The sequence below is a fragment of the Liolophura sinensis genome, chromosome 8, assembly GCF_032854445.1.
Source record: "Liolophura sinensis isolate JHLJ2023 chromosome 8, CUHK_Ljap_v2, whole genome shotgun sequence".
In the NCBI taxonomy this organism is placed as follows: Eukaryota; Metazoa; Mollusca; class Polyplacophora; order Chitonida; family Chitonidae; genus Liolophura; species Liolophura sinensis.
In genome coordinates, this window is record NC_088302.1 from 31,742,833 (window position 1) to 31,758,762 (window position 15,930).

Consider the following 15,930-nt stretch of genomic DNA (forward strand, 5'->3'; position numbering starts at 1 on the left):
CCCCACTATATCCGTGTTTACAAACACACGACACCGTGTGCCCAGTGTCTTCGCAATGCGCATGGACTGAGCACTTCAATTCACTGCATCTCTCTGTTCAACATAAGAGTTCAAATTTGATATTGTCAAATACATATTGCCTTCCACACAAGGTAACACAACAAGGAACATTTACTGATCATAATTTATTCACTGTTCGTAATTAGTCTATCTTCAAATGGCGTATCGGGGCTGAGTAATTAGCAACAATTTAAAGAGGAGGTGCGGTTCTGACAATATTCTTTGTTTCCAACTCCGCACAATGCCAAACACAATGGTGGAAAAACCGAGCATTGTTTAAAATATCTTTGTACTTAGTCTCACAGATACAACAAAGTTGACACTGCAAATGTCCTTGAATTAAGAATGTACAATATAATCAATATAATCCTCATAACTAAGATCAAACATAAAGGAAATAGAAAAAAACAAAATGAAAGAAAATGTTCATCAAGAAAAATAATGATATAGTCACATCAAATTATCCAGTGCAAAAAGGATCGTTCTCCAGTTAGATCAGAACAATAATGACTTTCCATTGACTAATTAAAGGTGCGTATGCATACTGTATGTGGAAATGAGACTCTGGCATGGCTAAGCGGCATCTTGTCTTTCTCAAAAGACACATGAAGCTTGATGTACGGTAATCAAATACCCGAATTCAAAGTTAACAGTTTGGGCGAAAACAATATTTACTTACGTGCAGGAATAGGTTGACACAAGTACGAGCCGATTGTATTGTTACAGTTGTAGCCTTCTGGGCATGGATTAGACTGACACTCGTCAATGTCTTTTTCTTAAAACAAGGTAAAAGAATGTGTTGATGTTGGTGTTAGGCCTCAGAAATGGTTTGTATTTCACAATTATACACATTACATCCATTATATTGCATGTAGTATTTTTTGTATAAGAGGCCTATTCATATCTTTTTTTCAATTGTGTTGAATTTACCATTTATCTTTTTGCAATTGATGAGTATTCATAAAGGTGTTACCGGTACCTGATTTCCAACAAAACGTCATCAATAAGACAGGAACGACCATTATTAGGCTAAACAACTTAGGTTCCATTTGCACCAGTAAAATGCGGCAGTGAATATAGTAATACATACTCCTGTCCATCGAGTTCACCATCCAAAATTGTTTGCATCTTTGTTAGTCGGTTTGCTTGGAGTTCAACTCCGCTTTCAATCATATGTGTCTCTTTGTAAGAGGCAGTGTCGACATATGCTTAATGCTGCCTCACTGGAATGCTATGTCAGTCCCATGCCACAGCCACAATAGGTATGGGATTGACTATTAAACTACTTGGAGAGCAACCAGCGAAGTACCAAGATTACCGATTTTGAACTCATACATGTAGACCTGTGTCAATGATCTCGATCCAAGGTCTCCAGTTTACGGCGCGCCCACTGCCCATACGTCTTCGTCTTACACTGGACTGGTTCTTTACCACATGTGGGCATGGTGTATCCCTCCTGACAGGCACACGTCTCCCATCCAATACACACGCCTCCGTCTGACAGGCTTTGGGGCAAACGGCTACAAAACATACATGTACAAAAGCCGCATGCGGCGAGTTAATTTAGCATCCAAGCTAGCACTGGAAGTCTAACTGATATGTCTACATGCCACATTGTTTATTTTTAAATGTCAAATAATCAAATCTGAAAGATTTACCAGTGCTATACTTGACATACTAGGTTGTCATAGCTTATGAAGATGAATAAAGTTACATGTATTTCTACCTAAAAAAGCTTTCCGGTCATTTATTGATTCAGTGATTTATTATCGTGGTTACTAAATCAATAAAGGGTAAGAACGATTGATTGTTCTTGTTACGTATGCTATTCAATAAAGCGGGAAAATTATTGTTCTGGTTACTTATTGAATAAAGGGGAAGTATGATTGGTTGTTGTGGTTACTAATTGAATAAGCGTAAGAATGGTGAAGACCTGAACAGGTGTGTCCGTCATCGTTCTCGACATAGTGTTCACAGCAAACACTGGCGTTTTTGTGGCTAACTCTGTGGGATCAAAATCGGCGGACATGTAAGCACGCTTGATATCAGATCATATTACCAAAAAATTCACTTGAAAAGGAAATAATAAATTTTCAACACAGAAATTTGGTATTAATAAGCCTATATATTTAGAGGGAGAAAGATATATAGGTAGGTATATTATAACCATGTCGACAGTTATAAAAGACATTAATCAAAATCGGCACTGATTGTAGATTATATAACAAACAACTGATCAGAAAAAGAACGAGATCGTAAATACGTTCATTTAGAAAGAAGACAGAATTGTTTAGGAGAGACTTACTCGAATCTATCACATGTGTTACTGAACCACCATCCACACTGGTACTGGGTTTTGTTAACGGACGGGAGAAGCTGGAAGCATTGCTTCGGCACTGATACGGCGTTAAGCATCACTAACATCCTGAAGGTGAGGGAAAGTCCTTTGACAGAAAGTGCGCAACTAAGACTGTTTATAACAACCGGAAACTGGGATAGGTTTCGTGGCACAATACTTTCTATCAAAGTTAATTGGAGTCCACATGCGTAGTCTGTTGATGACGATGATGATGATTCCGATGACGACGATGATGATGACGACGATCGTCACGACGGCGATGATGATGATGACGATGGTAAAGATGACTATGATGACGACGACGATGGTCATGACGGCGATGATTGTGATGATGACAATGACGGTGATGATGATGATGACGGTGGTGATGGTTACTATGATGATGACAAAGATAGTCATGACGGCAATGATTGTGATGATGATGATGACGATGATGATGATTACGATGACGACGACGACGATGATGATGATGACGACGACGACTACCATATATCTATACACCGTTTACACATATTAGCCTACTCTTGCAGTGAGGCCATTGCTTGTTTATCTCCCCTCTCAGATCATCATAAAGATCGACAAGAATAACATGCAAACAGGAACATCACACAGATAAAAACTTCATGCAGAATATGTAGTCCTTTGTTCTTTCATTCCTGACTTTACATGAACACGTGGAATCAGCACATCGATTCAAGTCACTTGATACTTGTCACCAGCTATCACCAATTACAGAAGGCGAGGAAGCTGTAATTTGCTTCTATTTACACATTTACGTGAACAGATAAAACCCTTAATGAGGTAAACTGGCAAGAGGCCGTATTTCACCGGTTACGTATGATCATTTGCCAGCTATCGCACTTTCGTGGGTGCTCTGGTTTTACTCTCTGTGATGTACGTCTTTAATTATATTTGTGAAGACGTCTTGGGGGTAAACTGGTTAAAAATCACTCACGTGTGGAAAAAAAGCAATAGTAAATCCAGCTATAGCACAAGAGTAATCAATGAGTGGGTCGACCGTCCGAGTATAAATAATATATCTTGCATATACACTATTCAGGTCTCTTCGCCTGATAGATCCATAATATAAAACAAATATAAACTGAAACGCATTAAAAACGCACCAAAAAAGGTAAAAAGCTAAAAAGTGAAATTGCTGATAAATCCAGTTTTTTTTTTTTTTTTTTTTTTTTGGTGTTGGCTGTGTATTACATTCACACTCAGATATGTCAGTTACGCATTAGTAATAACAAGTGTCATTGGAATGTAGACAGTTCTAATGTAGAGGAAATGGAACGCACAAGATGTCCAAAGACAAAGTCAGTATCACGTTTGGCTTATGACCACCCCTATTTGCAATGCATGCCACACAACGCCTTTTGATCAGAGCAGAGAATGTCATGCCAGCGTCGAAGTAACCCTTGTCTGTACCTCAGCGACCTTATAGACGTGCATTTTGGTGCCTTAGGGTCAGAATCGGGCTGACGAACGTGTGTTGAATCACGTACATGAGCCCTCACAAGCTGTCGGTCTTCCCTGGCTATTGTCACACGTGGTTGCCATCGACGTTGTCGGTATATGATCTGTTGAAATCGCTGGTTCAGTCTTGTGATGACCCTTGTAGTCTGGCCAGCTTCAACGAAGGCAATGACGCGTTCCCGTTCCTCGGGTGTCAGTCGCGGCATTACGTCCATAGTGCTATTCCGCATATACAGCGATTATGCGGACAGCTTTTGAATGTCACCCCTTTATACCCAACTTCCAACAATGTCCTGATCATGCAAGACGCTAAATATATAACTCCCATAGGATTCACCAATTTATGTATAATATGCAAAGTTATAAAAAATAGATAAATTTAAAACTGGGAGCTATTAATGAAAACGGGATTGATAGATCACGCTGGATTCTTCACCTGCCGATGGGTTCTGTACGCTTTCCTCCCACCCAAATGCTGACTGTCCTCGTATAGGCCAAAGTGAAATATTCTTGATTACACCCCAGTCAAATAAACATATCAAGTGAATAAGCTGCTATCGATTCCAACAGGTTTTACACAGCCTATGGCTCTTGTTCAACCTTATTCCATTGAAGAAAGTGTTCTTCAGGAAGAACTTCTTTGATGTGCGCGTATGCATACACAAAATTAACATGGATTTGTGAATACATCACCCCTTAGCTAACGACCTGGATCTCTTGATCATAAACTTACCCCACCAGGAATACGAAGGGCGCCAAGAGTTGTTGTACACGGTAAGAAGCCATTGTTTAGGCCTTATCTTCACACTTATGTCTGACCGACATTGGAGTGGCTGAACTTGATACGACCCTACCAGATGTTCGTTTCCCAGGCTGTGGGAAATCTAAGCTAAATATTTTTTTTTCCTTTTCTGATATAGACTTGATGTAACTTGACAAGTTTATTACTTTTGGATGAATTTAAAATGGCCGAGGTTAATTTCGTAGAACAAATTTCTAAAACAGGTTTAAATCTGGTTCCACATGCAATGTTAGGGGGAGGGGGTTGACCTTGCTACAAATATCCATGCGCATGTCCTTTTTGGGCAGTTTGAAAAACTCACATCAAAGACTAAAAATTTGTCTATTTTTCATTGGGGTTTAACGCCGTACTCGTTAACATATAGCCTGGTTTTGGGTGGTGGTAACCGACGGCATTTGCCTGCTGCTTTCACCTGATACAGTTCTTTGAAAGCCACAGACACTCCAGCGAGAGCTGGAATCGAACACCTTGTTTCTTACGTCCAGCCACTAGACATGCATCAAGCATAAGGCGTTAGGCCAATCCAGCAGACAAAATATATTAACACACACTTGCCCACGTATTACAGTTGTAAGTACTTTTGCTTACAATATTTCGTACGAGCCCTCTGAAGTGGGGGGAGGCCGGGGAGGCGGAGTGCTGAAAAGATGTACGTGGCTGAATGGTTATAAATGTTTGAGACACTCGAGGTGCGGTTTCAATACAAATGGCTTTAACTGATCGGAAAATTTATGGGATTCCTCTGCACTCTCATTGTTCGTGGGTTTTTAAGACCACTTGTCTTTCACTAATATGGTGTGTACGTGACTTGTGAGAAAGGAACTTGCAACAGGTCGATGCATGGCTTATCCCCGCCACTCTGCTTCCTCCACGCACTAAACTGACAGTACGTCAAAAATTCGGGAGTATACAGCGTTAAAACTACGCAGAAAACCAACAGGAAAGGAAAAACGGGCACAAAGACAGTGATTTCATTGATTAATCTACATTTTACCAAATAAAGAGGTAAAAACGTGGATTCCCAGATGAAATTATCAAACAAACTCATTTCTTCCGAAAGCTCAGCGAATCACTGAACACACAACTTAGAATATTCTTAAGTGAAAGAAAAAAGTATGTAAGCGTCAGAGTCAGTGGAAAAACTATATGAAAATTACCTCTATTTTTTTAAAATATTTTTATTTTCACACTTTTTAAAATCGTATAAAATGATAGGTTTCTATGGCGGGCATTATGAATCACATTGATAAATTTTGTTGTGGCATTGATAATGCCAGTGGTGTGAAACTGGGATTTATATTGTCTTTCTCAAATTTTAAAGAAATTATTATGTGCACTATATTACATTATTTATTCATGCGCATATAAACACGCTATTTCCATTAACTGACCGGCCCGGATAGCACAGTTGGTAGAGCGTCCGCTTCGGGACCGGTAGATCCAGGATCAATCCTTGATCGAGTCACACCTAAGACTTTAAAAGAGGAAGTTGTAACTTCCTCGCTTGGCGTTCAGCATGAAGGGGATAGTGCAACGACTGGTTGACCCGTATCAGTATAATGGCTCGGGCGGGGCGGCTTACTTGCCTTCAGTAAGTTGTCTCAGTGAAGCAGCACTAAATAAAAGAGCGGTGGAAATCCGTCCTGCAAACAAGGAGGCACATTACACGTACATGCACCATAATGATTCCTTCGTCGTCATATGACTGAAAAATTGTTGAGTACGACGTTAAACCCCAAGCACTCACTCACTCACTCCATTAACTGACACCGGTTTTGCTTTGGGATGGATAAAGTTGGTGACGCCAGTGACGCCTACAGCATTCCTACAGACCTCTAACAATTATTTACATTTCGTTCATGTAATACAAAATCTCCCAAAACGTAATTTTGATACAATTTTCAGGTGTCATCACTACAGTCGAAAACAACACATTATATTCCTTTCAGTGACATTTATTTTCTGATATATTTCGCACAGGCACTTTTCATTATGACTGAGCAATTCTTTATAATGTACAAACACTCTTCAATATATTTATGCTTTGTACCTTCTAATTCTTCTAAGTTTTGGGACATCTGGATTGCTCCTTTTAGCCAATGCACACGTAACTGCAAGAGGAACACAGACAATTTCTTAATTCCATCTAAAAAAAACAACACATTCAAATCTGTAATTTCCAAAAAAAAGGTGGGAGGGATATGTATTTTTTAACTTTACCAACATCTGTCCCAAAAATTAGAAGAATTACAGTAGGCCTATGATTTATTTGATTTATTTGATTGGTGTTTTACGCCGTACTCAAGAATATTTCACTTATACGACGGCGGCCAGCATTATGGTGGGTGGAAACCGGGCACAGCCCGGGGAAAACCCACGACCATCCGCAGGTTGCTGAAGAGACCTTCCCACATACGGCCGGAGAGGAAGCCAGCATGAGCTGAACTTGAACTCACAGCGACCGCATTGGTGAGAGGCTCCTGGGTCATTACGCTGCGCTAGCAGTAGGCCTATGAATGTATCTTACTAATGCATGCATTTGCTCATTTACAGCTGGGCATGTCTATGGCCTTACGAGCACAATAAAAGTAAACAAAACATATGACACTCATAAAAGCCGAATATATTCGCTTATATATCTCCATATTGGACAAGAAAGAATTTAAACGTTTAAAGAATGCGGACAATTTCAGATGTGCACTTCTTTAGGGACACCAGTACAACTACATCTTGAGGCCTACATATTCGTAACTTCCGTGTTCAATCCCGCCAACCTACATGGTTCTCGTTAGATTTAGGGCTATGTCCAGTGTCATTCATTTTACTTAGTATTTACATGAAGTAAAATTGTCAACTCCAAAGTCAAAATATATATCTCCTACCTTGCATCACACAAACACATGCAAGTTGTACTTATCTCTAAATCAACTTAGCATGAACCATTTTTTGAGCTGTTAGTTGTTGCTGGAATGGAAGTCAAAGCATTTTGTCACCTTGGCAACCTTCAGGGGAGTGGGTAGTAGCACTGCTCAAAGAGTTAACCAGTTCTATTCAAAAACAGACAAAATTCTTATATATTTAAATATATAGCTGCAAATTAACAGTGTAGAAATGTGTAGTGTATGAACGACAAATAATGCATGTGTGGCCGTACTATCCTATCAGTGCGCCAGCACTCTTTAGTTCAGGGGTTAATTTTGGACCTAACTGCGCCCATTACGTATGTGTAACCTACTGGGTAATCACGCACCATGCCTGGTATCAACGAATGTCTTTCCAGTGAGGCAGCACTAGACTAGAGGTTCCACTGTTGTTCTGATGTCGTTCACAATCTAGGTCTAGCCCAGTTCAACATTTACTGACAGGCAGACTGCTGGGAATGAGAAAGTCTTCTTTGAATGTCATTTTTACCCTCTAATATGAAAACTGAGAAAATTATTTGTAACGTCATACACTTTATAATAATATAGAGCACAAACAAGGTATGTTTCAGGAATTCTTTTAATGATGGCAAGGGACAAATTTACACAGCAGGCTTGGAGAAAACTTGAATAGTCAAACAATCGAATTTTAATACCGCTATGTACATGTACATAAACTATAATGTTTTCTGATTAATAGCTATTATGCAAGCTTCCTTACGACCTTAAAGCAACTAATAGCTTTGTCATCAAAACTTTAACGTAAATTTAAGAAAAAAAGATGTAGTAATCTTTCATGAAGAGAAAGGCTATATGGGACAGGGAGCCATCATTGGCTCATCTCTCTCAAGGTTGCCAATTGGCCAAGACAGCGGGCCATCTTTGGCTTCTCTCTTTCAACACAGCCAATTGGCTGAGAGCAGATCAATGTTGGCTCATATATTACTAGGCAGCCCATTGGGCCTGACAGCAGGCATTGTCGGCTCATCTTTTTCAAGGCAACCAATTGGTGGCCATCTCTTTCAAGGCAGTCAACTGGTCGTGACAGCGGGCCGCATTTGACTTATGTCTTTAAAGGCAGCCAACTGACTGTGACACTGCGCCATTGTTGGCTCATCTCTTTTAAGGCAGCCACTTGACCTGACAGCGGGTCATCGTTGGGCCAAGAGGCCGTGACAGAGGGAGCCACTGCTGGCTCATCTCTCTCCAGATACGAACTTGCTGTAACATGAGACTATTACTGCTTACAACGAATAATATACATAAGATGTACTTACAATTAGTTACTATAATACTTATCATACCCATATACAATGTCCAGCGACATAATATTCAAGCCTTCTTTCATAATTCTAATTCACAATTATAATATACATTCATGTATATGTGCATAATATTATATTATGAAACAAGAAACAGTGATCATACAGAATATATACTACTCTCTCCAAAACAGACTAATCATTAAAAAAAAAACAAGACAAATTCAACACCAGACCAAATGTGTATATGCATGATGAAGTATTCCATGTGAAGACCATACCTTTCACTTTTTTGCCATTAAGGTCAGTCCCCATCCTTCTTCCGAAATGATCATAACGGTTAAATTATTTGTTGTCTTTCCATACAAACCTAGAGGTTATAATTAAGAGGAAGGAAGGCTATCGTTCTTTGTCTGACTATGTTATATACTAACATTCTCACAAAGTAGACAAGAAATAGTAGCTATTATACCTGCTAATATGCGTGTATCATCGATACTGAATAACTAAACACATATGTTTTATACTTAACAACACAACTGTTGAACAATCCTGATATAAACTAATACAAAACTGTAGTAACAGGCGAGCAAACAAATTTTAGAATGTTTTCATCTTTAAAATCACCATTATGGCACATCTCCAGATATTTATTTGATTTACTTGATTGGTGTTTTACGCCGTACTCAAGAATATTTCAACTACACGACGACGGCCAGCATTATCTGGTTATGGTGGGAGGAAACCGGGTAGAGAAGGGGGAAATCCACGACCATCCGTAGGTTGCACATCTCTGGATATATTCAACATGACGACATATGGAGTTGTATAGGAATGATGTACGTGCTGATGTATGCGCTGATGTATTCACTGATGATGATGTCAGGACTCAATTGTGAATGTGAATAGATATTCACTTCTTGTAAGAGGAGTCCATTAGGCGAGCCGTTCCCAGTTTGAACAGGAAGCTCGGTAGACTGGTATGGCTCAACTGTAAGTCTTGATTTCGAGTCTCACTGAAGCTAGTACTTTCATTGTGGGGAATTTAATATATTTTTCACTTTTGTATAAGTTCAATTGAGTACCGTCAGGAAATTTTTTGAACTTTTTAACTGAACATTGTTCTGCTTCACATAAAACTGGGATAGACCAGCCAATGTACATGTATACAGACATATTCAATATAGGCATATGTTCAATATATAGTCACAAAGGGCACATCAACAAATTATGTTTTAACTGGTTTATAAATGTCAAAAAAAGATTCAATCTTCGACACCTGTCTCGTACACATCAAAGCATAATTTAAAACAGTTCATATTTTCAGTAGCACTACGCAGGATAAAATTCATTTCTCAGTTAAAATATTGCTAGATTATACATGTATCCAATGAATATCTTATATATCTACTGGCTTAAAGTGAACCCAAAGTCTGCCACTGTATATACATAGAAAAAATGATACAGGCCACACTTTTCACAGAAAAATATGTAACAAATTCTATAAAGCCGAGAAGATGAAGTTCAGCATTGGGGATATGGCACTGACGGACAATTCAATACGAGTAGCCATGTTGAAGAAGCCCTTATGAACTTGGCCAATCACAAGCGCTGAAACCATCACGTGATAATTGGCTGTTTCATCAAAAACCCTATTAGCCCTCGATTACAGTGGATAGTCTGACATCGAGGCAATAAATTGGTTTGTATGGTTTGTTTAAGTGTTAACGTGATGCATTTTTGAACCACACATTTATGAGCAGGGAAATGAGAAAGGCTGCCCGTGTCACAATGCCAACATGAGTCCACGAACTCCACCAACATCGCCCTGACAGAGCGTCAAACTAAAAGAAACATCGGCCCTTTGAACACGGAACAGAGCTGATTCTCTTTGGTTTGGTATCAGTAGTTTTTTTTGTATTTTCTCATTGTCACATTATTTAATACCATGGTAAAATGTTGTCACAAAATCAGTGGATAGATACAGACGACTGTTTTCGATTTATTTTGTTGATAAGCGGCGCAGACTTTTTAAAATACTTTTAGAACATTTCTGGCATACTACTTTATTAATTAATTCAGCTTTAGTGGCTGACTTTATGTTCACTTAAAACCATGCAGTCAGTAATATTTGACTAAAATTAAACAATATGTTTACTTTGCAACGATAATATACCGTTAACTGAACAGAATCATAATCCACTCGTGAATGTAAAATGACATCAATAATCCTTCTTTTAAGATACATGTATAACAGAGACAAAACCAAACATAAAGCAAAGAATATATATTAAAAAACCATGATAACAAGATATTTAACTATACTATACTGTATATAATAGCATCTGATAACATCTGTATCTGATAATATTAGAAGTTAATGTTCTGAATCTGGTGATTTTCAACCAATTTGTCTCAAGCAGATACCAACAGAAGAAATACTGCCAATAAACCTTGCAATTATCTAATGACGACAATAAAGGCAACAGAAACTTATTCATTAGCCAATGAATAGTTTAGAAGGGTTTCCATGGCTTCAAATGTTGAAGTAAAGTGAGAAAAGACGAAAATGAAATAGCACAAGTGTTATCAACAAATATGCTGATCCAATGTTACCATACAATGATGCATTAAAATACATTATGATAGTAGCTAATAATATATGCCTAAAACAAAAATAAGCAGGTACTCAATTAATCAAATATTTCTACCAAACAAATACAATACAATCTTGTTACTGAAAAATTTCTTTAAATGTACAGTCTTGGCATTGAAAGTTACATTTTTCCGATAGGTATGAAAACTCTAAAAATCAGGAAAAATGAGAACCTCACCTTACTCATGGATAAAGTCTTTATAGGTAATACACAGTAATTAAGTAATTATTACTAAACTAATTATGTAATAATTACATGTATATCTTATAAAAGCAGATAAGGACAAAGTTTCATACATGCCCACATATTGGAACTCTCAGATGCTGTTTATTATTACAAACATGGGAATTTTAAACAAATGGTACAAACCAACTTACTCTGCGAAGAGTGCTGTTAATTTCCCCAAATTAATCCTTTTTCTTCTTATGTTTATTGTGTATTTTCCCTTCCTCAACGGGTTGCTTTCTCTCATATGCCCTGGAAATTTTGTCCAGTTCTTTCCTCGCTTCCAAGATCTTGTCTTCACTCCTGGCTGTAATATTACACACGGCTCCATCCCCTTCAACTCCATACACTGAAAACAGGCTGCCTATGTGTACGATTCAATGATTGACTGAATGGTGTTTCACAATCTTTTGAAAAATTTTAATAGGCGAGAGCAATGAAGTGTTTGAGTAAGGGAAATTATCCTACACTTTTTCATGATATCTGACTAAACCCCGGTAGACATATGTTACTGGTGTACAAAGAATCATGAAATTTAATGAGTAAATGTTACGTTTGAAAAAATTTTGTGACATAAGTCCATCCATCTTTACGGATGAAAGTGCCCTTAGATAATTATTCTGTGCTGATTTACATGTAATACTGGTATATAAAATCAGCTGGAAAAAAACAATAGTTGACTGGCTTACAAAACTACATGTGTGTTACATCCAAATTCTGTAAAACATGGTAGTTAAAAAAAAAATTAAGACCTTCACCAAAAATTTATCAAATCATCACAATATAAAATGGGGTATGAAAATCCATTCCACAGTTGTCCCCAAATATGTCTAATGCATACATTGTTTGGCATTTCTTCTACCTGAAAATACATCTATAACACTTTTCAAAACCGGGTAAGAAACCACCAACCTGAATTCTTGTACTCACCATTCTCTGTGTCAGCAAGCATAGATCTCACATCCTCAGCCGCAGCATCAAACTGATCTTTGAAAGTCTGGAAAACTGCTGTGTCACTGATGCACAATTTCACTTCCTGAAAAACAGAAATGGTAATGGGGAAAATATTTACACACTATAGTCATCAATACCTTTATTTGATATTTCTTTAGAGTAACAACCATTTATTATTTTATAACAGCCAATTTCTTGATACCACTGTACTTAGTATTTTAATTATTATTTATTTATTTACTTGATTGGTGTTTTACGCCATACTCGAGAATATTTCACTTATACGACGGCGGCAAGCATTATGGTGGGAGGAAACCAAGCAGAGCCCGAGAAAACCCATCACCATCCTCATGTTGCTGCCAGACCTTCCCAAATTCAGCTGGAGAGGAAGTCAACATGAGCTGGGCTTGAACTCAGAGCGACCGCATTGGTGAGAGGCTCCTGGGTCATTAAGTTTCCCCAACTGTACATTTATTTATTTATTTATTTGATTGGCGTTTTATGCCATACTCAAGAATATTTCACTAATACGATGCCAGCCAGCATTATGGTTGGAGGGAACCGGGCAGAGCCAAGGGAAAGCCCACAACCAGCCGGAAGGTTGTACATGTACATTTATTCATTTTTTTAGCAAACTACCATCATTTAGTCATGACTGTCCTTCAACACATCTACTGGCTGCTTTGGAATTTCATGTAAACTGACCTCAATATACAAGACCTCCTTGTCCAAGACAAAGTCAGTGAAACTGTTGACAAATTCCTCAGCAACCAGACTGGCAGGGAATCGACAGCCGCCACATCCTAGGGCCGGGAAGGCTACAGACTTGGATGAGTGGCGATGGGCCATCTTTAGAACGTCACTTATGATCTTGCAGATCACCTGAAGACAGAGAACCGTATAAGAGATTAGTTTAGTACCATTACAGAAGAACAGTCATTCTGTATGAACTTCCTCAGCACTATCATTTGATAGTTACATGTACGTAAACAACATGTTCAAATTATTAGTGGCCAAATTAACATTTAATCGAAAAGTATCGATATTGATAAAGCATCTATCAATACTGATAATTTATTTATCAATATCAATAATTCTCAAATTAAATGTTAATTTGGTTCTCCTAAAAAGACACAATAATAGCATCCGTAATTTTATCAGAAATGGACCTGCATACATAACTGCCTAAAACTGAAACTTCCTATGTAACTTGGGGCCTCTGTGGCTCAGTGGGTTAGCACGCTAGCGCAGCGTAATGACCCAGGAGCCTCTCACCAATGCGATCGCTGTGAGTTCAAGTCCAGCTCATGCTGGCTTCCTATCCGACCTTACATGGGAAGGTCTGTCAGCAACCTGCGGATGGTGGTGGGTTTCCCCCGGGCCGTGCCCGGTTTCCTCCCACCATAATGCTAGCTGCCATGGTATAAGTGAAATAGTCTTGAGTACGGCGTAAAACCCGAATCAAATAAATAAAATAAATACATCCTATGTAACTTTTCGTACAAGTTACAATTCAATATAATGAACAGTTATTAAAAAAAATGACAGACTTATAAATGGAATGTGATGCCCTGATAGACGGGTGGGGTACTCCTGGGGATTATGCCCTGGGTAATAATCCATGGTATTAAATGCATAAATGAGGATGTTCTACAAGTAATTTCTTCCAACAAGGTTGAATAATAATGCCTTCGTTTTGGGCACATGTAGGCCTGTCCCTACAATTTATAAAGGTGGACCGGCGTCATTCATACAGCTTCCGTCAAGTTCATTCACCCAAGGAACCAGGAACAAGGGGCATAATTTTCAGCTATATGGGCACATGTATGTACACAACACATGAACATATAATGACCAAAGTGGAACTTTACATGTCGATTTGCCAGCAAGGCTACCAAAGAGCTTGCCTCTAGGAGACTGCATGAATGCAAAACTTCAGTTCAATACATAATGAAAGTTGTGAGCTTTGTAATTTATTAAAGGTAATTAATATGCACACAACATCAACAATGGAAAATCCCCCGTGCATTTCTGTACTTAACATGTATGCAAAACACCAGCTCAAAGCAACATTTACATTAACATTGCTTTCGCTCTTGTTGGACACTGACGCTCAGGGTATGACATAGGCTAAGACTGTACACTGCACACGTGAGCTAAAACACTAATCTCTTGTTCACCATAGAAATGTGATAGCTGTGTGTATGTGATTAGTCACTGGTCACTCACAAGCTTGTATAGTGAAGAATATCTGTCATCTGAATTATGACATTCCTCCATTAAATTTGAAGGATGCTATGAGGTTGCAATATGCATAACTTTGACAATCAACCATTTGCTATTAAATCTGAATGTACAACATGATTTTTTTTTTTTTTTTTGATTGGTGTTTTACGCCGTGCTCAAGAATATTTCACTTATACGACGGCGGCCAGCATTATGGTGGGCGGAAACCGGGAAGAGCCCGGGGGAAACCCACGACCATCCGCAGGTTGCTGACAGACCTTCCCACATACGGCCGAAGAGGAAGCCAGCATGAGCTGGGCTTGAACTCACATCGACTGCATTGGTGAGAGACTCTTGGGTCATTACGCTGCGCTAAATTATTATTTGAAGATATATGACTTGAGCTCTCTTAGTTAATGAAAGAACTTACATGTCTATCCCCTGCTCCACCACTTTGGGGTAGAACAGCATGGTAAATGTAGTCAGAGGTTGATATATTATAAGCCCTGGTGCTAATGACATCTCCAACACGAACTGGGAACTTCTTATTCAGGGCCTGAAACAAAAAAGTGAAAGGTTAATCAGAGGTTCCAGGGATGAGTGAGTGAGTGAGTGCTTGGGGTTTAATGTTGTACTTAACAATTTTCAGTAATATGACAGTGAAGAGTCCTTAGGATGCATGTACGCGTGATGTGCCTCCTTGTTGCAGGACAGATTTCCACCGCTCTTTTATCTAGTGCTGATTCACTGAGAAACCTTACCAAAGGCAAGTAAGCCGCCCTGCTCAAGCCATAATATTGACATGGGTCAACCAGCCAGTGCACTATCCCCTTAATGCTGGACGCCAAGCAAGGAAGCTACAACTGCCTCTTTTAAGGTCTTAGGTGTGACCCAACCCAGGATTCACCCCAGATGTACTGCTCCTGAAGCGGGCGCTCTACCAACTGAGTCATTGGGGCCGGTCAGGTTCTAGGGGTATCTTGTA

General features: G+C 38.8%; 1 protein-coding gene across 1 annotated transcript; it reads right to left on the reverse strand.

The window, feature by feature from the left end:
• Positions 1–4,657, reverse strand: LOC135472222 (uncharacterized). The gene is made up of 6 exons (XM_064751614.1): positions 4,632–4,657; positions 2,366–2,485; positions 1,994–2,064; positions 1,492–1,580; positions 740–835; positions 1–93 (listed from the first exon to the last, which is right to left on the reverse strand). Exons 2-6 carry the CDS (start codon positions 2,482–2,484, stop codon positions 76–78), a joined length of 393 nt encoding a protein of 130 aa, XP_064607684.1. The 5' UTR covers position 2,485; positions 4,632–4,657; the 3' UTR covers positions 1–75.
• Between the last annotated feature and the right edge of the window lie 11,273 nt (positions 4,658–15,930).

Coding starts and splice junctions, on each gene's coding strand:
- LOC135472222 (XM_064751614.1), bottom strand. CDS start 2,484: ATGTTAGTGATGCTTAACGCCGTATCAGTGCCGAAGCAATGCTTCCAG. Junction 2,065..2,365: donor AACACATGTGATAGATTCGA/GTAAGTCTCTCC, acceptor TTGATCCCACAG/AGTTAGCCACAAAAACGCCA. Junction 836..1,491: donor ATACACCATGCCCACATGTG/GTAAAGAACCAG, acceptor CCTTGTTTTAAG/AAAAAGACATTGACGAGTGT.